We start from the raw sequence: 24,467 nt of genomic DNA, 5'->3' as shown, positions 1-24,467 counted from the left end.
CTCCACGTAAATGAGGGAGGTATTAACTCCATTTGTGTTATTCACTAACACTTTGGTATTCAGAATCACAGCAGTCTAGAGGGGAACTTGCCCTACGAAGAGACCATTTTGAATCTCACATTCCATGAGCAGGTTATTTCCTGAAGATGTGACGTTACATATAGTTCACATAGATACAGAGGACACAGCCCTGACCACAATCGATGTCTCCTCGCTCCCACCGTCCTCTTTGCATGCTCCGTTGCCATCTCTTTTTTGTTACCTGAGCAGTTTTCAAAAGCAGTTCTCACTCTGCGGTATAATTTGTCCGTGTGTGGTATGATGGTGTGTTCTCTCCTATGAAACCTGTGCTATGGTGACTGCTGCGTGCGTACGTAGCTAACTAATTGGACTTCTTGTGAATGTTTCTGGTGAATCCTACTGGCTAGATATTTGAAACTGTTAATGTGGTAAAGTTATCATTTTGGATTATTACCCTTTAACAGAAAAAATATGTATTTCATAAGGCTCACTGGAACTTATATGGCTGTTGTGTATCTTGCACACAGAAGATGCTCAATGAGTATTTGTTTGCCAAATAGAACTATTCAACATTAAATTCTGTTTTGATCTGATTATATTCAAGTTGAGTGTCCTTTATAATAAATTCTAAAAGATTGCTAACTTTTTTATTGCCATTTTGTTGCTCCAGTTACCCAGATAGCACTGAGAATTCCAGAGAATTTTTGTTCAGTTGTGCCTGACCTGGTTTGTCTCGTGTAGTAAAATCCAGATTATCAATAAGCAAAACATTTACACTTTTGTAGGTTTATCTTATAACTACTTTCCGTAGCATACAGTTTCTGTTGTCCAAGTGCTGGGCTTTTATCCAGTCAGGTACCAAATTGGTCTTCCAGCATCTTTTAGATGGTAGAAGTGCACAGTGCACATTGTTAGCTTAATTTAACTACAGAGTAGGAATTACAGTGAAGGCCTTAGTAACCACCAATTTATTATCTCAGAATTACTAGTCACTATAAGAGTGGCTAATCTAGTCTGATCATATGATAGAAGCACAGATGTGTTGGAGAAAACCAGAGAGAAATGCAGTTCAGGGACCTTGACTTAGCATCAGAAGACTAGGTGTTCAACTTGACTGCTGACTGTGTGTGTCCCTTATCTCTAACCTCCATTCTAACTCAGACTGGATGCATTTGTTTTGCATATTAGTTTATAAGTGTCAGTAAAGGTATTGATGTGCAGGGATTAGCAGGATCTTAATTAGTAGTCTGTATGTCAAGAAGACCTTTAATGGAGAGGAAATTGCAAATACTTTACAATTGTCTAAGTATCTGGATTCTTAAAGCTTTTAAATGGGCTATTGCCATCATATAAAGCTCTCTTTGAGCAGCTTGAAAACATCGAAAACATATTGCCCAACTATTCTGAAATTACTTAAAGAAGCACTGAGTAAGGAGAGTATCAGCTTAGTTTTTGTCCTGTGGTACCTGGGGGTCCAGATGCATCCTGTCACTATTTTATCTGATTTCTTTCTTCTTTCACCAGTATGCTACTGTCTTGACAGATACTGAGTTTGTATTTTCCACTCTTTTCCCTTCCCTCAGCCAAATCTTTCTGGAAGGAATCATTTATTTAAATAAGAAGTAGGTATATGTTGAGAAGTCCTTGGGATATTTGGGATCAAGTAAAGAAGAAAATAAAAGGTAGAAAATGCCTGTGAGGCCCAAGAAAATTCATCTGGACAATAGTTCTGTATCGTGGGCTTGTGTTTTGTTTTTTTTTCCCTTATGGAAAATTTGAAACGACATGAGAGTAAAAAGAGAAGAGAAAAATGAATTCCCATGCAACCCATCATTCAGCTTCTGTCACTCTCCTGTTAGTTATCATCTACTTTTTTTCCTGGAGTTCTTTTTTCCCATGTATTTAGAGCAAATTCTAGAAATCATGCTATTTACCAGTTCCATATATAGCTCTAATTAGAGTAGACATTCCATAACCGTCATGACATTACCCGTTCAACGAACTAACAGTATTTAACACATCCATCTTGAGAGTCTCAGTTCCTATTCCAATTACCCCAATTGTGCCAGAGACACCATTTTACTGTTGGCAGTAAATTAGCTTCAGACAAGGCCAAACATTGCATTTGGTTATTTCTCTGAAGTCTCTTTTATTCTGTGATAAATGCTGGTTCCCTACCCGGCAGGGGTGGGGGGAGGAAGTGCGTAAACAAACTTCTATAATTAATTTTACTGGCTCTTGGATAGCCTTGAAGTCTATCCGTGGACTCTGGGTGAAAAATACTTAAGTATTTATCCTTCTAATGTGATTCTTTAACACGAAGTATGTTAGAAACACTGATGTAGACCTAGTGGAGTTATTGAGCGGTTGAAATAGTCTCATAGTGAAGGATTCTAAAGAACTACTAAAATGCACTCATTCCTTTTATGCTTTCAGTCAGCTGAACATATTAGGAAAATATAGACTATTTTCAACTTCTGTGGTTTGTTTTTTTATTAAAAAATGGTACAAATGCTGGAAACTACTTGATAATTTCCACTAAACTAGATTTATTAAAGTAAATTGCTAATATTCAGAATAACCATAATTATATATATATATATATATGTGTGTATATATATATATACACACACATATACACACTCAATTCTTTTTAGCCAAAAATAATGCGGATGAAAATATGGATGAATCAGATAGAAGAAAAAGTCCACGGAGTCCAAAAAAAATAAAAACAGAGCCTGATTCTGAGAAAGGCGAGGTAAAAGATTCAGATGCTGCCAAAGGAGCAGACCAAAGTGAAATGGACGTTTCCAAGATTACTGAGAAGAAGGACCAAGGTAAGGAGAGTATCCGGTGTGGAGGGCAGCCTGGGGGTGATAAAATTGCACTGGATCAGACTCGCACAGCGGAAGAGGTACTGCCTTGTCTTTCTTTGATAGCAGCTTTATTGAATCATAACTCATGTGCTTTATAACTCACCCATATAAAATGTACAGTTCAGTGGTTTTTAGTATTTCACAGAGCTGTTCAACTATCACCATTATCAGTTTTAGAACATTCTCGTCACCCCAAAAGGAAACCTCATACTCATTAGCAGTTAGTCTCCACTCCTCCCTAAATCCCCCTCAGTCTACTAGTCTACTTTCTGTCTCTATGAATTTGCCCTATTTTGGACATTTCATATAAATGAAATCATGTAATATGTGGTCCTTTGGGACTGGTTTTTTTGACTTGGTGTAATGTTTTCAAGCTTCGCCCATGTTGTAGCATGTGTCAGCATTTTGTCATTTTTATTTCCAAATAACAGTCCATTTTTTGGTTGTGCCACATTTTGTTTATCCAGTCATCAGTTGGTGGACATTTGGGTTTCTACTTTTTGGATGTTATAAATACTGATAAGGACATTTATGTGTAAGTTCTTATATGGATATATGCTTTCATTCCTCTTGGGTAAACACCTAGTAGTGGAATTACTGGGTCTAGCCTTCTGAGGAACTTACGTTGTCTTTTGTGAAAAGTCATTTTTTAAAAACTAGATAAGCTAGGTAATGTATGAGCCCTAAGATATTTTATGACCACAAAACATTCTAAACAAAATTTTCATGAAGGTATGGTGTATGGGGTAACTGTCATATGCTAAGTAATTTTCCACTGTGACATTCCAATTTCAGATACTAAGAATCAGAGTATTTAAATATTTACTAGATGTTTTTAAACCTTTTATAAAGTTTTAATTTATATTGAAGCCCTTGAGTGAAAATAAAAAACACTGCTAGTTTTTAAAATAAAAATACTGCAAATTCCACATTGGAGACTAAAAGTTACACTTACATAAATGTCTTTGTTTCACAGATGTACAAGAAATTTTAGATTCTGACAATGAGAAACCCTTTAAGGAAGAACCAATGGAGATAGATGATGATGTGAAAACAGAACCACATATAAACTGTCACGAAGGTTCTCAAGTAGATGTGGTCAATGTCAGTGAGGGCTTCCATTTAAGGACTAGTTATAAAAAGAAAATTAAATCATCCAAACTAGATGGACTTCTTGAAAGGAGAATTAAACAGTTTACACTGGAAGAAAAACAGCGCCTCGAGAAAATGAAGTTGGAGGGTGGAAATAAGGGTATAGGAAAGACCTCTGCAAGTTCTTTGAAAAGCCTTTCTGAGTCACCAGTAACAATGAAAGCAAAAGAAGGGTGTCAGAGTGACTCACTTAGACAAGAACAAAGCCCTAATGCAAGTAATGGTAAATCTGAAGATGTGATTCGGGGATGCTCACAAAGTGATTCCTCGGTTCTTGAAATCGGTGATCCTGATCATACAACAGAGAGACTTTATCCAAAAGATCAAACGTTAGATGATGTCTCCATTCAGAGCCCAGACACAAACTGTCAGAAACAAAATTCTGTTGGAAATGACATAGATGAGAGTCTCTCTGAACCTACGAGTCAAGGCCAGGAACCTAGTAAGATTAAAACAAGAGGAAGTGACTTTCTCATTGGTGACTCCAAACTAGCCTGCACAGATGAAATTGGTACTTTGATCTATAAAAATAAAAAGCCACTCATACAGGAGGATAATGACACCATTGTTTCTCCTTCCCAGAGCCCATCACTTCCATCAGTACCTAAAAGTACCGATGATAAAGATCTCTCGTCTCTGTCAAAAGCAGTGGACTTTGAAGGAAAACTAGGATGTGTCTCTGAATATAACAGCACCTTGGAAAATAGTTCTGATACTATGTCTATTCAGGACAGCAGTGAAGAAGATATGATTGTTCAGAATAGCAATGAAAATCTTTCTGAGCAGTTCATAACTCAAGAACAAGGTATTGAAGGCTTGGAGACATTGAAACGGGAGTTTGTTCCAGATAAGTCCCCTGGAAACTATGATAAAAGACCACAGGGTAAGGTAACTGAAGCAAATGGTAGAAAGCCAAGTCAAGAACAGAAATTAGAGGAGAGAACCGTTAATAAATGTATTGATCAAGTCAATCTAAAAAGTAGCACTGACAAAAAGAATAATGAAAATCGAGAGTCTGAAAAGAAAGGACAGAAAGCAAGTACCTTTCAAATAAACGGAAAAGATAATAAGCCCAAAACATATTTAAAAGGGGAATGCTTGAAAGACATCTCTGAGAGTAAAGTAGTAAGTGGTGACATTGAACCAAAGCTTAATAATATAAATAAATTAATTCCTGAAAATGATATTAAGCCTTTGACTGCTAAAGAATCTGCTGTAAAGCCATTCATGAATGGTGATGTCATCATGGAAGATTTCAATGAAAAAAACAACTTGGAAACAAATTCATGTTTACAGAGATCTTCAGATGGTGAAGGCGACTACCAAGATGGCCTAGAGACCCTGCCATCAACCAAAGAGTGTGAGAGTGCACACGCTACCGTGCCTTCACTGTCTGGTCCGGAAAGCAGTTCAGGGAATCAGGTAGAAGATATGGAAGTTGAAACCTCAGAAGTTAAGAAAGTTACTCCCTCACCTGTTACTTCTGGAGAGGAATCTAACCTCAGTAATGATTTTGTTGATGAAAATGGTCTGCCTGCCCACAAAGATGAAAATGTCAATGGAGAGTCCAAGAGAAAAACAGTCATCACAGAAGTCACCACCATGACATCCACAGTGGCCACAGAATCAAAAACCGTAATCAAAGTAGCAAAAGGTGATAAGCAGACTGTGGTCTCTTCCACAGAAAATTGTGCCAAATCCACTGTTAAAACCACCACTACAACTGTAACAAAGCTTTCCACACCCTCCACAGGCAGCAGTGTGGACATCATCTCCGTGAAGGAGCAGAGTAAGACTGTGGTCACCACAACGGTGACAGACTCACTGACCACTGCAGGGGGCACTCTGGTGACATCTATGACAGTGAGCAAAGAATATTCCACAAGAGACAAAGTGAAACTCATGAAATTCTCAAGACCCAAGAAGACTCGTTCAGGTACAGCTCTGCCATCCTATAGAAAGTTTATCACCAAGAGCAGCAAGAAGAGCATATTTGTTTTACCTAATGATGACTTAAAAAAGTTGGCCAGAAAAGGAGGAATTCGAGAAGTCCCCTATTTTAATTACAATGCAAAACCTGCCTTGGATATATGGCCATATCCTTCTCCTAGACCAACGTTTGGTATCACTTGGAGGTATGTACTTTAAAATGTATTTGGGGAAGGGAGAAAGTCTTAAAAAGCATTGTATAGGAAGCATATCTCATTTTTTACAGGAAAAAAAATGAGATCATAAGAGATGAGATAGGGGAGCATAAGTTTAATGGGTCAAGTTAGTAATGGAAATAAGATACAGAGAATCTTGAATTTGGCCAGCTGGGAGGTACTCAAGTTTCTTAAGGAAAAATGTTTTAAAAACTGAAAAAAATGTAAGGGAATTCTTTAAAATGAAATTCAGTTTTACTTACCACAAGACAGAAGAAACCTGTCAAATATAGTTGTTTTTGTGCTTTAACTTTCCAAATTATTGCCATGTGTTTGCCTTGGGAATGAGAGAATTACAGACTTGGATAATCCCCTTTCTGGAATGTTTGTATTTTATTTCTATTAGGTAATTCATAGAAACATAAGACATAGGAAACATGCCTGTGAATCACACAAAGTTCATCATAACATGGAAATCTTCCTAATGTAATTTATTTGCATGATAAACATTTATTTTGGAGTTCTCTGTTATTTATGTGAGAAGAGGTAGTCTCTGAGATTTCTTAGGGATTTTTTTAAAACCCAGAAATAGTCTTAATTTTAAATTTTCTGGGCATTAAGCTTTGGGGATGAGTCATAAGTACATAATGTTGGCAGTTATCAGATCGTGTAGTTTTATATTGGGAAAGGATCTTAGAAATTCTTATCTTTTATAGATGTGTAATAATTTGCCTCTGGCCACAGAGGGACAGAGTTAGGAATAGTTCCCGGTTTTCCTAAATCCCAGTCCAGTGCTGTATCTGCTCTGTCACATTTCACATATCTGTCCTTGCTTTGTCCTTTTTCATGTCCTTGTCTTTTTATCTTTTCATCCTCACAACTGGAAAGGACGGAACATAAAGACTGAAAACATAAGAGTTCTATGGGGCATGCTCGGAAGTCAGGAACAATCTTGATTGCTTCTAGATTTTGGTAGGAACCCAAAGTTATTTCAACAAATGAGCAGACTTTATTTCACTCTAGGCTTCATTTCTGTGTGTCTTTATTATGGTCCCAGTTTCTTTAAGTTAAAATCATACCTTTTTTGGTTTCTTTTATATTATAACTAGTATTATAAAACCAAAAAAAAAAAAAAGGTGAAGTGTAAATGAGTATTCTCTCTAAAGGAATTAACTTACTAACATGGCCAGTCATCGTTGGTTTGACCCAGGTTTTTATAACTCATCTTTTGATTTGAATTAAAATATCATCACTCCATTACACATTCAATAGAGACAGCTGAAAAGTACAATTTCTCTGCAGGGCCTGCAATGAAGGATTTGCAGAATCCTGCAGGGAATCAAGGAACTCTTCATTACAGTTCATGGATTTATAGGATTGCTCTGCACTTTTCTGCTTTCTTCATTGAGAGCGGTCCCAAAATGTGTCCTTGACTGTCCTGCAGGTAACTTCTTTCCCACTGGAAAAGTTACTATGTACAAATACTTTAATTAAAATGACCTGGCAGTTGTGGAGGCCGACCTTTCTGCTCTTTTCTTTTCCGAAGTGGAAGGTAGGCTCAACTGGGAAGCACTTTTCTCTGAACCCATTCCGATCGAATGTTGCCCAGGGCTCTTTTCTGCACGGCCGGGTTTCAGGAGCCTTGTATTTTAATATGCACTGTGGGCACAGTTGGTACCTGTGTAGTTAATTTCTCATGTGTTAATGGAAGGAAATACCGTCCTGTACATTTTAAACAGATATTGCTGTCAAATATGTGCTAATGGCTCAATTTGCTGAAGTTGAGGGAAGATACAAGAATCCCTTGTATCTAACAGAAGCATGGGTAAATATGTAAAATATTCTTGACTTAATGCATTTTTTAAAAGGTGTATTGCTGTAAAAACCATGGGTGTGAAATGCATTTTTGTACTCACACTTGAATAAGATATGTCTGATGCTTAGAGTAGATGTAAAGAATCCAAGAGGTGCTCGTTTGAGCTTTATTCATGTTGAGGCTGAGCAGTAGTGAAAAGGGAAACTTGTCAACTCATTAGGCCTCTTTTCCCCTCCGCACTGCCCATTCCCTCACCTCCTTTTTCCAGGGCCCTGATTCTGTTTCATGATCACTTTGAACCAGTAGTGGTCCCCACAGTGCCGCCCGAACAAACGGTTCTCCTGAAAGGCAGATCTATCCTGTGAATATTCGGTCGGAGCTGAGCCGCCTTCCACGTGTTAACTTCAACCGCAGGGCTGGGAGGGGGAAAGCCTTTGTCACCTGTGCACCACGTCTGTGCGAAGTACTTCCCTTTACAACCCGCCCGATGCCGGATACGTTTCAGAAGCCTTCAGCGGCTCACCTTGAATGCTCTTCTCCCCTCCCACGGCAGCGCGTCGCTCCTGCCGGCTTCATCTCTTGCTACGCTTCCAGCCCCTTCCCTCCAGTCGGAGCCCAGCAGATGTGGCTGCTGGGAAGAAGAGTGTGCTGTTGTACACCTTCCTCCTGAGCGCATGTGTGCCCTCTGCCCTGCTGTAGCCACCTCCCCATCTTTGTCCTCTGAGACCCAGGCAAGGCTCTGATCCTCAGACCAGAGCCGAGTCAGGTGCCACTCCCACTTCTCTCTGTTAAGCTCCTGAGGAAGCAAGGACAGATCATGATTCATTTCCGTCTCCAGCCCCTTTCAGTCAGTCGAACACACACAGAAGGCACTCCAGTGTATTTTGAATGAATACGTAAATGAACAGGCTTTTGGTGTGTTCCCCTCCTCCTGGTGTTTCTGTTGCAAAATAGAGGTGCACTGAAGTTGCTATTTGACAGTAAAGAGTGAGTCGAGGAAGAAGAGAGAGAATAAGAAACATTTCTTTTCCCAAATACATATCCATTTGCTGTGTCCAGAGTTCCCTAGGCGTTTCTGCAGGGTATGGTCTGTCTGAAAGTGACACATACTTCCCCCTTCTCAGGACATCCCTGCACTGGATAATGTTCCCCCTCCCATTTAAGAATTGTTCTGTCTAGGGGCGCCTGGGTGGCTCAGTTGTTAATAAGCGTCTGCCTTTGGCTCAGGTCATGATCCCAGACTTCTGGGATCGAGCCCTGCATCGGGCTCCTTGCTCAGCGGGAGGCCTACTTCTCCCTCTCCTATCCCTACTCTGCTTGTGTTCCCTCTCTCACTGTCGCTCTCTCTCTGCCAAATAAATAAATAAAATCTAAAAAAAAAAAAATTGTTCTTTCCACGTTAGAGGATTCACAGGGCAAAAGCACAAGAAAGGAAATCCTGGTGTCACAGGTGGAGATGGGAATTTAAGAAGCTGCTGCAACTTTTTGGTTGGAGCATTCCCTTTCTCTCATTGTTCATTTTCCCAGCTTAATGTTTAGTACAGAAAGCATTGCCTCTCAAATACAAATTATCTTATAGTTTACCTTCTGTGTCTGTTGGAGGAGGAAATTATTTTAATTGTATAGATTTTTCTGTATACTGTAATCAGCCAGTATATTTACTTAAGTACATGTAGCATTAATTACACACTAACAGACAATTGATATCCTAGGGCTGCTTTACAATATTTTATGGTTAGTTCCATCTTGGGACATAATATTCATTGCAGCTGTAAACTCATTTTGAAATATATCTTTAATATTATTTTTAAAAGAATATCTAGAATGTTTAGTAACTTAGAAAAAACCTGAACACAGAGATTCCTGGGTCTCCTTTTCAGTAACGAATCGTATTACCCTTTTTTATTACTAATTATGTTACAGAATTCTGAAACTATTAACTAATGTGACTAGAGTGTTTATTAGTATTAGCAGATGTTCATCATCCAGTAGTTCATGTTTTGCAGAACCACCATTTGGATACAGAATTTCTGTCCATTTGGAAAGGCCTTATTGGATTTGCAGGGGGTCTTTTTTTTTTTTTTCCTGTTTTGTGTTTTGAGAAAATTTAAACAGTTTCATTTTGTTTCAGCACAAATAAATCAGTTATGATTTTATCCTTTTTCAAAACTCTTTTATCACCTTTAGTAACACAATTATTTCCCTGTATTTGTTTTTTGTAATTTATCTAGCACATATTCTGGAATTAGGCTAAATGTATAAAATCTTCATAAATTCTTGCCATGTCAGTCTTAAAAAGAAACATGCTCATTTTACAAATTTATATGGCATTTGAAGCAACTGCAGACCCTTTTTAAATTGTTAGATGCATGTTACACCCAGGAACAAAAGGGTTATTTTATTAAGGGACATGTAATAGCCAAAGTACTTACAAAATCCTCATTATTAAAATCATAATGAAGACAAGAAACCAGCCATTCGGTTTAATAATAGAATGTGTCTGTGTGTGCGCGCACCTGCGCGTGTACGTACACGATACATATGTAGTTTCTCTGGGGTTTTTCTTTCAGGTATAGGCTTCAGACTGTGAAGTCCTTAGCTGGAGTGAGCCTTATGTTACGGTTACTGTGGGCGAGCCTGAGGTGGGATGACATGGCCGCCAAGGCTCCTCCAGGAGGAGGGACCACACGGACAGGTAAGGGTTTCTTATTTTCTGTTTGAAGTGGAAAAGAGAAAAAAAATCACTTGACCGTTCACTTAATTTTAAGCATTTCTGTGATTTATTAAAATATAACACTTGTGTCTAAAAATACAGCTTTGCTAAGGTTGGGCAGCACGTGCTGTAAGATCCCGGGGGCAGGCAGGGAAGGGGGGGTCAGATGAGAAGGGAGTCACTTTTAGATGTGAACCCGTCTGGATTTTTAAAAAGATCTTTATTGGGGTGCCTGGGTGGCGGTCAGAAAACATCTGACTCTTGATTTTAGCTCAGATCATGATCTTGGGGCCATGAGATCGAGCCCCGTGTTGGGCTCCACGCTCAGCAGGGAATCTGCTTGAGATTCTGTTTCTCCCTCCACGTCCACGCCTAGCTGTCCCAGCTCCCCATACTCGATCACTTGGATGCATGTGCTCGCTCACACTCTCACAATATAAATCTCCCCGCCGCCCCCCCCCAAATTCTGGTCTTTATTTTCTTTTATTTATTATGGTATAATTTTACATAAAACAAACTGCACACATATATAAGACACACATTCTGATAAGTTTTCGGACTCCTGGGGGCGCTTGGGTGGCTGCATTTGGCTCAGGTCCTGATCCCAGGATCCTAGGATTGGGCCCCGCATCAGGCTCTCTGCGCTTCTCCCTCACTCTATGCTTTTGTGTTCTCTCTTTCTCTCTGTCAGATAAATAAATAAATAAATCTTTAAAAAAAAGAAAAAGTCCACTCATGGCCCTTTGTTATCGCTCCCCCTCCTGTCCTCGTGAAACTACTGAGCAGCCTTCTTTCACTGACATTTAGTGTATATTTTCTAGAGAGTTCTATGTGTTTGTATTTTTCTCTTTCTCCTAGTTCGTTCTTCCTCTTTTTTAGTTGATAAATGGAACTGGAAAACATACATGATTTTTAAAAATTGACATGTATGATTTTTAAAAATTGACATGTATGATTTAAAAAATTGAGTGGATGTGCATGATGACAAAACCAGCAAAATCTAAAAAGTTGAAATATAAATCTTTATTATAAAAAGATTTTTGTTATTGTAGAGTATAAGTCAGTTAAACTGGGACATCCGGAATCCTATGCTTGCTGCTTCTTTCTTCTTAGTATTTTGACTGTTTTACTGCCAGAAGCTAAGCTGCCCCCAGATAGTATTTTGCTCAGTTTAGAAATTTTCAGTGAGGTAGAAAGTCAGTATTACTGTACTCTAGCAATGATCCCGAAGTCATTAATTAATCAAATGTTTTCAAAAGTTTATTCCATGTGTGTCTCCTTTTTAAAGCACCAGATGTTGTACCTTTTTAGTTTCTGAATATTTTAGGTGGTTATTAATACTGTGTGGATTAAATCACCATAGAAACATCTGAAACTGAAATCACAACAACAGAGATCATTAAAAGGCGAGATGTTGGTCCTTATGGCATTCGATCTGAATATTGTATCCGGAAAATCATTTGCCCCATTGGAGTTCCAGAAGCACCAAAAGGTAAGGAATACAAATAATTCTGTTCTTTTGTTATTGACCTGTTAACCACATCTTTTACCAATTAAAATTTGATTATAGGGACATTTGGGTGGCTCAGTCAGTTAAGTGTCTGCCTTCGGCTCAGTTCGTGATCCCAGGGTCCTGGGATCAAGTTGTGCATCCGGCTCCTCGCTACCCCTGCTTGTGTGTGCTCTCTCTTCTCTCTCTATGACAAGTAAATAAAATGAAATCTTAAAATTTTTCATTGTAATCATTTCCTTAACTCTTTATTCCAATTATGAAAAAGATACCTTCTCATTACATGAACGATACCATTACAAAAAGGTATTTTTTCATTACATTTTTTAAAATGGTATTTAAGTAATAAACATAACAGGATTTCACTAGACAAACATATCTATAGGCATTGTTCCAAGCACAGGGAGGGTGCAGAGAACTATAATACCTCTTCTAGGGGCACCTGGGTGTCTCATTTGGTTAAGTGTCTGACTTGGTTTCCCATGATCTCATGGGTTGTGGGATCGAGCTCCATGTCACGCTGTAGCTCAGCAAGAAGTCTCCTTGAAAGATTCTCTCCCTCTGCCCCTCTATCTGCTCATGCTCATGCTTGTGCGTGAGAGCTCTCTCTCTCTCTCTCCAAGTAAATCTTAAAAATTAATAATACCACGGGGCACCTGGGTGGCTCAGTCGGTTAAAGCCTCTGCCTTCGGCTCAGGTCATGATCTCGGGGTCATGGGATTGAGCCCTGCATCGGGCTCTCTGCTCGGCAGGGAGCCTGCTGCTTCTCTCTCTCTCTGCCTGCCTCTCTGCCTACTTGTGATCTCTGTATGTCAAATAAATAAATAAATAAAATCTTTTAAAAAGTAATAATAATAATACCTCTTATAATTAAGATGTGGAGCAGTGACTGATACCAGACCTTCAGCCCTAAGAGGGCAGCTGCTGAGTCTGTCTGGTTTGTTGTTGTCCTGACACCTGCTGTAGAATCTGACACACGAGTGGTCACTGAACATCTGTTGATTAAAGGGTTAAAGCTGTTGTGAAATACTTCAGTTCTCAGATAGAAATAACCTAAGAGGCATAAAGAGCGATTCATTTATAACATAACAGTTACAGAGCAACTACATGATAAGGACTAGACCGCAAATACATGGAAGAATGGGACTGAGCCCCTGTTCTCAACGGAAGTGAAGCAAAGGTGATAGTATTAAAATTCTGTAACATGGGGCGCCTGGGTGGCTCAGTGGGTTAAGCCACTACCTTCGGCTCAGGTCATGATCTCAGGGTCCTAGGATTGAGTCCCACATCGGGCTCTCTGCTCAGCAGGGGCCTGCTTCCCTTCCTCTCTCTGCCTGCCTCTCTGCCTACTTGTGATCTCTCTCTGTCAAATAAATAAATAAAATTCTTAAAAAAAAAAAAATTCTGTAACACGAGAATCAAAACTGTTAATGCTAAAAAGAGTTCAGTGAGGTGATCAGATTCAAGAGATGTAGATAGATTAAAATGAGTAATTTTATTTCATATGTGCAAAAAAGCATTTAGGGAAAAAATCTGTTATGAAATGGGTAAAAAGAGAATGCTGTCCTTAGAAACGTACTACTTAATAACAGAAGCTAATTGTCTCCAAATGTATGTGGTTTACATTTTGAAATCTGATTACATTCAAAAGTTCCTCTTGCAGAATAAATGAGAATAGATTTTTTTAAAAAGAACCTCAATAAGGGGTACCAGTCCTAGCAGAGGATGAAAATTAGCATAAGTAAAACAGTGTTGTCATGGAACTAAGACAGCCGTTTCTCGGCAGAGAAACAGATGGAACAAGTGGTTTCTGACGTCTTCATTCTTGACCCCAGAGCTTTCAAATCACTGCAGTCTCTTTGGATCACATTTCTTTGCCTCTTTCCGCTTTGAATAACCTTGGCCCTACTGCTGTTTCTGCTTTCTTCGGCTGCTTCCTTGTTCCCTGAACAAATGGGATGGTTCAGTGCTTGCCTCTTTCTACTTTTTATTTTTGAAATCTTACCATTAGATTTTACCTCTCCTATTTAGTTTCAGATCCGTTCTTCACACAGGCAACTTTCAAATCCTCCTTCTCAGTGCTGTGATGGAAAATACGCATTGCCAGAGTAGCACATGCCAAGGACACCCGGCCCAACTGTGTGGGAGGAATACAGTAGGCTTCTTGAAGGACGTGTATCCATGTTGGCGTCCAGTGAGGGGGACAGAGGCGAGGAATGGGTCACAGCCAGATAGAACAGGCTACGTAAAGGCTCATAGGCCTTTATAAACCTGGCCCATGAGCTCTGACCCACCACTTGGTTTTGTTAATAAAGTTTGATTGGAACACAGCCATACATACTCTCTTAGGTATTGTTTCTGACTCTTCATGATACAAAGGCCCAGTTGGATAGTTGTAACAGAGACCATCTGGCCCACGTAGTGTGAAGTATTTACCATCTGGCCCTTTAAGAAAAAGTTTGCCAACTCCTCTTTCTTATGCCATAAGAGGAGATGCCAGAAGTACTGTAATTTTAGAAGCTCTATTTGCTTAAAATGCTCTGATTTCTTTTCCAAAGAAACACCTACACCTCAGAGGAAAGGCCTTCGATCAAGTGCATTGCGGCCAAAGAGACCAGAAACCCCCAAGCAAACTGGCCCTGTTATTATCGAAACTTGGGTAGCAGAGGAAGAGTTGGAATTATGGGAGATCAGGGCGTTTGCTGAAAGGTAAGGAGTTGGTTCACATGTAAGCAGATATTTGAAGCTTAACTTGAGTATGTCCTAGTTAATTGTATTTCACCTCTTGATTTTAAGTGCTAGCTGTAGATGATTTCTTAAAGTCCTATTTCTAATTTTAATGTGTTGTATCTGTTTGTCAGTTTCTGATTATCTTACATTTAATGTTTATTTTTAAGCGGAAATAATTTCAAACCTTTTTATAATATGAAAATCGACCCGATTCCATTTAATATTTGATACCAGTGTCTAGTAGTGTCATTTCTGATAAAATTCCTCCTTTTTTTTTTCCCTGCAGAGTGGAAAAAGAAAAGGCACAAGCAGTTGAGCAACAGGCTAAGGTTAGTGAACAGAAGAAGGCAGACGACCTCAAGGCCCAAATGGAGGCTCACCCCCGACAGCAGCGCTTGGCTGTCCAGCAGGTGGGGGAGTTGGTACTAGTCCCACCTGGCAGCACATTGACATTTTTAGCCAAATTCGTGCACACCAAAAGCACAGTAATATATTCATGTGGTTTTATTTATTATCACTAGAACTCAATGGGTAAGTTTTTGTTATTAACATATTGTCGGCACACGGTGTTAACATTAGCTTGAGGTGTTTGTGGGTAATTTTCAAAGATAATGTTGTCCTGTCAAGTTCTAATTGTAGGCCATGAAAAAGCAAGTTGTACTAAAACACTTTTAAGAGTTTGCTGTAATTGAGGATAATTAAGCTACCAGTGGTTTCTTTGCTTTTCCACACTATAAATATTATATGTGCCTGAATATCAGGGGCTCACATATTTTCTCTGGAGAAATATGCAAACTTTTAGGATATAGATGAAATCAATAAAGATCTATTTGCAATATCACTAACTTAGTTACATATATTTAAAAATTACATATTATATCAACCGAAGTATTCATTTCAAGCTACTTTTTTCCTCTTACATTTTATAAAACATTCCTTTAAATTTTTGTGCATCTTTTACTTCTGTATACTGTAGGTCATTGTCTTCCCTTACATCAGAGATTTAGATAAAAGCACTGTTGGATTTTTCATGTCTGTTCATTCAGAGAAAAAATAGCTAGTTGTTTTGTTTTTCATTTTATGGGTATGTTTTGTCATCTCTATAGTGAAATCTAATGTTTTACTTTTAAATATTTATTTAAAATGTTTATTTACAAATAAAGTCAACATTTCCAATTTTGAAGGCATACCCTCAGGAGATAACTACTAAATAGGTGTTCAGTTTCTTTGTCTCCCTGCCTCCTTTTTTTTTTTTTTTAACTGATTCAGTCAGATGACATCTCCAAAGTATCCAAAACTAAACTCCTTTTCTTCTGAGGAATGAGATACTATGTGAAATACCTCACATTACATTCAGGCATATAGGATATTTACAAAGTCCTGTAGAGTTCGGCTGTGATGTCACTGGTGAGCAGTTACCAATGGCAGGAGAATGTTCAGCATTACAGCTTTAGCTTAGTACACATCTCAGCCCCACCATTAACCAGCTCTGTCTAGGCCAGTTACATAATTTCTCTGAGTCTCAGTTTTGTCATCTTTAAGTTAAAATACCAGTAACTCTGTTGGGTTGGTCTGAGCATTAAGTAAGATAATGATGAGTAAGCATGCCACCAGGTTTGAAATGAGTGCTGCCCGTGTTCTTACTTGTGGAAGCTTATATCGTTGTGTTGGTAAGGTCAGGAAGTGTTAGCAATCTATGATAAAAGATACACAGATCGTCTTTAAAAACCTTATAGTCTGATCAGATTATACCTCTCTGCATAAAATAGTCTAAAATATTTTTCTATAAGAATGTGTGACGTGAGTAGTGTAAGATGTTTAGAGAAGATATTTTACTAACATTTTCAGCTTGCTTACCTTGTTCGTCAGCTTGAATAGTGGCATTTAAATATCGACATGGTTTTTTTTTAATTGGGTAAGTTAACATTCTAGTAAACCGGAAACCTTTTACAGTTCCTACCATTTGCCTCTGTTCTCTAAGTTCTGCTGCCAAGCAACAAGGTGTTTCTCTCTCCAGTGAAATTATCAATGTGTCTTTTATTTGCATTCTGAAAGCTTGGACATTTGTACAGGCTGTGATTTAGAGTCCTTAAAATATGGCCTTCTTCAGGAAATTAAGTTTAAGGGCAAATTTATATGAACATATTTTCAGAAATACTTTAGAAATTTGATCCAGTTTCTTAAATTTGGAGAAATTATGGCTGGACTTCTTGCAGAATGGTCTCATTTTTATTGAGAACTGTTTGGTTCATGTTTTCTGTCCCTGGCTTTTCTAGAAACGATTGGAACAGCAGAAGCCTACAGTAATTGCAGCTTCCACCACTTCCCCAACAAACAGTACAACTAGTACCATTTCTCCAGCACAAAAAGTTATGGTGGCCCCCATAAGTGGCTCAGTTACAACTGGAACTAAAATGGTACTCACTACTAAAGTTGGATCTCCAGCTACAGTAACATTCCAGCAAAACAAGAACTTCCATCAGACCTTTGCTACGTGGGTTAAGCAAGGCCAGTCAAATTCAGGTATACAACTGTTATTAAAGAAAAGACTACTTTCATTCAGGGAAAAAAAATTTCATTCCTTTACTGAAATGGAACATTTCTTTAGAAAATTGTTTTTCTTCTGCAGCTGATTGAGCAAACGAGCTATAACAGTTGGTTTGTTACAAGTAGTATTCATTATTATTACATTAGCGAAACTCCTCTCTTACATTACTTCACTTTCAACATTTACATAGTTCACTTACTTTGAGTGGAGAGGAATGTTTGTCTTAAAAATACAAAATGAGCCACATTTCATGCATCGGTGCCCTTCCTAAAAGTCACTACGTTGCTGGTTATTTTAAATCTAAAGCTTATTAAATGTCTTATACCCCATTAGCCACCAGCACAGCTGCCACATCTGCTACAACCATTGCCAGCACAGGTCAGACGTTCCAAATTACAGGCAATCCAGTCACTATGGCAGGAAAAGTAATTACCAAACTGCCACTTCCTGCAAACAGCAAGATTGTCGCTGTAAATGTGCCAGCAACGCAAGGAGGTAAGGGAAATGTGAAGAGTTTTAATTCACATTTGCCAGATCATACTGTCGCCATTATTTTTCATTTCCTTTTCACTGATTTCAGTCCTCGGATCTCACATTCTATGTAGCCCACTATAAAACCCTGCCACACGTAGTTTCTCCTCAGAAACCCAGCAACACCTGATGCTTTTTATTAAAAGGGCAGTTGTTAATGACTTCTCCATCTTTCTTTAAGGCGTTGTTCAAGTACAGCAGAAAGTTCTGGGTATCATTCCATCAAGTACAGGTACAAGTCAGCAGACCTTTACTTCATTCCAGCCCAGGACAGCAACAGTCACAATTAGGCCCAATACCTCAGGCTCTGGAGGAACCACAAGCACTTCACAAGTAAGAATTCTTTACAGGCTTATTTTGCTTTGAAGTGTGAAGCACACCGAGTTGAAGTTTTTAGAACAACCTCTTCCAGGATTAATCCAGCTTCTAATTTTCCTTTGCCTTTTACGCAGTATGTGACAAAGTACTGATTGTTTTTAAAAACCTGTTGTATTCTTAAGCATAAATCATATGCAAAATGTTCATTTTTAACATTTAGTTAATAGCATATTTTTATATGTTATGAATCATAATAAATGCTTTCTAGGATTTTGTAAGGAAAATTCCTTCATACAAAACAATGGACAGCATTGGAGCCCCCAGGGAAACTTGCTGTGCAGCTAAGAGTAGAATGAAAATAGAATGCATGGCATTATAACTAGTTTGTTATCAGCTGATACGCATACGTATTAGATATGTGTAGCCGTTTCTTTGGCTCTAAGTGTCATGGAAAATGTTTGAAGTTTCATAGACTTGAAAATAATGTGCTCTGTAGTCTCTCCTCTAAAACTATGAAAGAACATTGGGTTTCCACTCTTAGTATTATATTCTGTGGTGACAGTTACATATTGGACCTCAGGGAAAATAGGACTCAACATTTTCCTGTGAGCAACCATGGTGGTTATAGAACAAAGCTTCACTGGGTCTTGTCCCTCCCTTCTAGCCTGTAAAGAGGTACTTGGTATCAGTGACAAGGAATTTCGTATGATCTCATTTGAATTAAATTTTCTTCCCTCAGAATTCCATCTTTATTCTGATGCTTAATGTAACTTAAAATGTAATGTCCAAGAGCCTTTGTCATTTCTGTAAACCTGTTTATCAATAGAGAATGTTTAAAGATGTGTGTTCGAAGTCCGTCATGCTCTTAGTCCTTTTAAAAACATTTTAACTCCTTCCTTTGTGTCATTTATAGGTAATCACAGGGCCTCAGATCCGCCCTGGAATGACGGTAATTAGAACACCGCTCCAACAGTCCGCACTAGGAAAGGCAATTATTCGAACACCTGTGATGGTGCAGCCAGGTATTCATCCCTCCAGCATTTTCCTCTTACACCTGTACAACCAGTCTAGGAAATCTGTAATACTCTCTACTGGCCACTCTGCATACTGAAAAATACCAATTTGAATGAATACTTCAAAGCACACTAAATTTCTAATCCACTGTGGGGTACATCCATATTATTTCATTTCTGGCATTGCGAGTAAGGGAAAAATAGATCCAGCTATGCTTAATAAAAATGTCCTAAAAACCTGTAATAAATAGAAGATAAATTAATTCAAATCACTGGAGTAAAGAGAATGAGTGAAGACAATACTCCGTGTGGCAAAAGACAGACAAAATCAAGGAAACAGCTAAGAAGGATTTAAACAGAAAGCATAAAAAAAGATTACAAAGGCATTATCAGCCCTTTGTTAATATGAACAGGTTAAACTTCCCATATTTATAAGTTGAATATTGTAAAGATAGAAGAAAAAATCCTACTGTATATTAATAAGAAACATATCTAAAGTTGAATTACCACAAAAGGTTAATAAAAAGATGGGCAAAGGTACTTGAAATAAAGACCAAAAATAGCAAGTAAGAAAAGAGGGAGATAGGGTGTGGGTGGGGAGGACAACAGTTATCCTACTAATATTGAACAGAGCAAAAGTCAGTGATTTTTACATTGCCTTAAAGATAAAAAGTTGAAGTGAAGATGCCATTTGGAATCTTTAAGAACCAATTAAGGGGCACGTGACTGGCTCAGTTGGTGGAGCCTGTGACTCTTGATCTTGGGCTTATAGGTTCAAGCCCCACATTATGTGTAGAGATTACTTAAAAATAAAATCTTTGGGGCGCCTGGCTGGCTCAGTCATTAAGTGTCTGCCTTCAGCTCAGGTCATGATCCCAGAGTTCTGGGATCAAGCCCTATGTCAGGCTCCCTACTCAGCCAGAAACCTGCTTCTCCGTCTCTCATTCCCCCTGCTTGTGTTTCCTCTCTCGCTGTGTCTCTCTCTGTCAAATAAATTCTTTTTTTATTTAAAAAAAAAACTTAAAAGAAATATCCTTTTAAAAAAAAGATTTCATTAGTGTGTTTAAAGCAAGAACTACTTGATATCAGGGAGGGATCAACAGAAGCATGGTAGACCAGAAGCAGAGTGTGTCAACTATTAAACCTGCAGGAGTACACATTGGTTTTAGGTCCATATGGACTTTGTACAAAAACAGTCACATAATGAGTCATAAGTAAAACCTGGTGAATTCCTTCCAAAAAGTGGAACGTGTGTAGGCCACATTCTGTATAGTAAAGCTAGAAGTTAATTAAGTTATTCTACTAATTTTTACTTGCTTGAAATTTTTAAAAAGTATGTTCTCATAAGTAACATTTGAGTTAAGGGAACATCAAATGCATAGGTTCAAGCAGATTATCGAGTAGTAACTAAGTCATTCTGCCAGAGCAGAACTCAGAGGCAGATCTGTTCAATAACTACTTGAGCATCTACCTACTCCAGGCAGTTGAAATACACTGGAGGATAAAACAGACCAAAAACCCATATTCTTAAGTATTAATCAGTAGAAAAATATACAAAACAAGTCTTAAAGAAAACAGAAAATAAAATAAAAATATAAGTAATAATTTAAAAAGGGCAGGTACCTGGCCTACTTGGTCAGTAGAGCATGTGACTCCTCATCTGGGAGTTGAGAGTCAAGCCCCATGTTGGGTGTAAAGATGACTTAAAAATAAAATCTTAGGGGTGCCTGGGTGGCTCAGTGGGTTGGGCCTCTGCCTTCAGCTCAGGTCGTGATCTCAGGGTCCTGGGATCAAGCCTTGCATCGGGCTCTGTGCTCAGCAGGGAGCCTGCTTCCCTCTCTCTCTCTCTCTCTCTCTCTCTCTCTCTCTGCCTGCCTCTCTGCCTACTTGTGAGCTCTCTCTGTCAAATAAATAAAAATGTTTAAAAATTTTTTTAAAAATGCTTTAAAAAAATAAAATCTTGGGGCACCTGGGTGGCTCAGTGGGTTAAAGCCTCTGCCTTCGGCTCAGGTCATGATCCTAGAGTCCCAGGATCGAGCCCCGCATCCGGCTCTCTGCTCGGCAGGGAGCCTGCTCCCCTGCTCTCTCTGCCTGCCTCTCTGCCTACTTGTGGTCTCTGTCTGTCAAATAAATAAACAAAATAAATAAATAAAATAAAATAAAATCTTTAAAGAAAAGAGAAAAGGGCAAATGTTAATAATATAAACCATTCTTTTGCAAGTCTATTCTTGAGAAATGGGAACAAAATGCTGGTTTACAGAATTAGTAATGAGAAAGTGCTATAAACATGGAATGAATTTCTTTTTAAGCCTTTGTGTATTAGAGAGAGAACATCAGCAGAAGGAAGGACAGAGAGAGGGACAGGCAGGCTCCCAGCTGAGTGGGGAGCCTGATGCAGGGCTAGTTCCCAGGACCCCAAGATTATGATCTGAGCCAAAGTCAGATGCTTAACCGACTGAGCTATCCAGGTGCCCCTAGAATGAACTTTTTTTTACTCAAAAGAGAATTGTGTATAGGAGTCCTTGTAGCAAGACTCGGGGAATTCTCACTCCCCATACTCAGGAACTAAATCTATTTGAATAATGAGGCATATACTATGTATATAGTTTAGTGTATATATATATGTATACATATATATATAAATATATAAGTATATACTGTGCTTATAAATTTCAAGTCTCAATGACTCATATCAAGAAATTTGGAAAGTTGCCATAGTATTTCCTACAGAAAATTCCAGACCTCATGGTTTTATGGATGAAATTCTTTAAAATGATTAGGAAGCAATTTCTTTCTTATAAGAAAAAGTTCCAGGGCACAGGGCAAAGAAAAGATTAAATCTTTTCCATTCATTTTATAATTTTAGCACAGTTCTAAAATGAAATAAAGCACTGGTTTTTTATTTAAATAAAAGCAATTTTCTAAAGTCTAAACAGGATTTACCCCAGAAAAGAAAGTAAGATCCATTATTTCACTTAATGCTGCAGCGGCAGTGGGTAGAGTCTACCTAGTATCTATTACTGTTTAAAACGAGCTATCAGGTAGCTAAAGGGAACAATAAAAGTGATGTAAAGGAGAAAAAATTGTAGATGACAACTAATAATATACTTACAAATCTGAAAAAATTTGGTGATCACAAGATATATAGAGCCTTTGTTTGGTATTGCCCTAATGTCGCTCCATTTACGTGTTTGACTTGCGTATGTGAATCAGTAGTTTCACAAATGAGTGTGTCTCATGTGTCAAAGAAAAGCAAGATGGCCAGTGGGTCTGGTGGGGCCCAGTGAAGATGTGGAAGAATCCTAGGAGTTGTGGCCAGAGAGGTGGAGGGTAGGTGGATGTGTGCAGTGTGTCTCTGATTATGTATAGAACAGCTTACCCTGTTCCTACTATCACACTAGCCTTTCCCAAAATGGAATCCACAGACGTCATGGATATAATAATTTTTTTAGTTTTTCAATTTACATTTCGGTGATAATCTCAAATTAACGTGTACATGTTGGGGGGTCATCTGAATGAGCAGCACCAACCCTTTAATCCATCTGTGTTTATGATGGCCTCATACCTGTACCAGGGGATCAACTAAAGCGATTTTTCATGCATTGTTCCTTGAACTGCAGTATAAGGACATACTCTGGGGTCCAGAAATTCTCAAAGTAAAGCACTTGACTTTAGATGGTGTACTGTGTTTTGGTTCATCGTAAGAATAAATGCGAGAGATTAACTGAGAAAAATTTAGAAGATTTTGATTGTCACAGAATTAGCACTGTGACACCAGAGGAAACTAGACCAATGAGAGCCAGTAAAGAGGCATTATCTCTGAGAATCTAAAGTGTCACAAAGGTGTCATTTTCATTAGGAAGGAAAGACTGGACTTACAGCAAGTGATACTGAAATAATCAGTTTCTAGTTTTGTCGGGGCATTAGAGCTCAGCCAGCACATACCATGACTGAGAACGTACTTGGGAAGATACATCTGATTAGAGAATGCAGGAAAACTTTAAAAAAATTAAAGCCAGAACAAGAAAAACACACACACATGCATATTAGGGGAAAAAATTTGAGATCTAAAAAGAAATAAAAGGCAGAATGCAAAGTAGGAAGACTACATAGTTGTAATTTATATCTTTAATCGATAAAAAAAAAAACCTGTGAAGAAGTAGGAAAGAAGGGAAATGGGGGGAGGGCGGAGAGAGTCCCAGGTGAAGCACGATGACTTGCCACGGGTTTACATGCTCACCCTTTATAGTAATTGACGAAATTCAGAGACTATGATGCTGTCCTACCATTTCTGGTTGCTGGGATATTGTACTTTAGTGATAGAACCTAGGGTTGGCAAGCGTTCAGTGAAATGGAAACTCAATGATGGTGAGAGTGTGTGTTGGTAAAATCTATCTAAAATTCAACTCAGTACTGTTTCCTTGCTAGAAACCCAGTAATGTAGGGGGGAGTTTATTTTAAGGAAATAACTAGAAGGGTATAAAAATTTATAAACAGGGATTTCACCATAGCATTATTTTTTAAAAAATTAAAAGGGAGGGTATTCTGAATGTCAGACTTTCAAATGTTATACATGTGCAATGTGATACGTAAGCACCATTTATTAAAAGAAATGTCTGTGTATATTTACAGGAATGTATATTCAACAATGGAAAAAAAGATAGGAAATGAATGTAAAACCTCAGAAATGTGATAATAGTCACTAATAACGAATTAGGACATTGTAAATATAAAATTAGCTACCAAGTAATTACTCTTCGCAGTTGTTCCACAAGGGAAAAGTTCCACCTGCTTTTTCTTCTAGTTTCAGCAAGTTAAATGAGAAGTGGAAGTTTTTTGGAAGGCTATAGAGCCATTCTAATTTAAATTCATTCATTCAGTAGATGCTGAACAGTGAGCATTCGAAGTATTCTTTGAGCATTTTGCCCTGATACCGAAGATAAAGTGACCCTTGACCTCATGGTCATCCCAAACTGGTGAAGAGCTATAAGAAAATCTCATTTATAAACATACTTGGTTCAGAATAGTCCTGTTCTGTTTGTTATGTTTAAAATTCATATGAAATTCATATGCATTCATTCTATATTAGATTATC

The 24,467-nt window shown here is 38.3% G+C and overlaps 1 protein-coding gene across 16 annotated transcripts in view; it reads left to right on the top strand.

Moving 5' to 3' along the window:
- The window catches only part of BPTF (bromodomain PHD finger transcription factor), a 158,773-nt gene that overhangs the window by 103,307 nt on the left and 30,999 nt on the right, over window positions 1–24,467 (top strand). For 11 of the 16 annotated variants that reach the window (XM_013054521.2, XM_013054520.2, XM_013054519.2 and 8 more), the window contains 10 exons: window positions 2,679–2,858; window positions 3,874–6,184; window positions 10,580–10,704; window positions 12,086–12,214; window positions 14,791–14,941; window positions 15,249–15,372; window positions 17,239–17,485; window positions 17,844–18,005; window positions 18,223–18,374; window positions 19,273–19,381. In XM_013054521.2, the coding sequence (XP_012909975.2) occupies window positions 2,679–2,858; window positions 3,874–6,184; window positions 10,580–10,704; window positions 12,086–12,214; window positions 14,791–14,941; window positions 15,249–15,372; window positions 17,239–17,485; window positions 17,844–18,005; window positions 18,223–18,374; window positions 19,273–19,381 (3,690 nt within the window). The remainder of the gene's footprint in view (window positions 1–2,678; window positions 2,859–3,873; window positions 6,185–10,579; window positions 10,705–12,085; window positions 12,215–14,790; window positions 14,942–15,248; window positions 15,373–17,238; window positions 17,486–17,843; window positions 18,006–18,222; window positions 18,375–19,272; window positions 19,382–24,467) is intronic. The other 5 variants (XM_045080922.1, XM_013054524.2, XM_013054522.2 and 2 more) reach the window with 3 other exon arrangements.

This window comes from Mustela putorius, unplaced genomic scaffold (genome assembly GCF_011764305.1).
Source record: "Mustela putorius furo isolate JIRA1106 unplaced genomic scaffold, ASM1176430v1.1 tig00000487_pilon_pilon_pilon, whole genome shotgun sequence".
NCBI lineage: Eukaryota > Metazoa > Chordata > Mammalia > Carnivora > Mustelidae > Mustela > Mustela putorius.
Note: the sequence above shows the minus strand (reverse complement) of the source record. Positions and strands in the feature narration are given on the sequence as shown.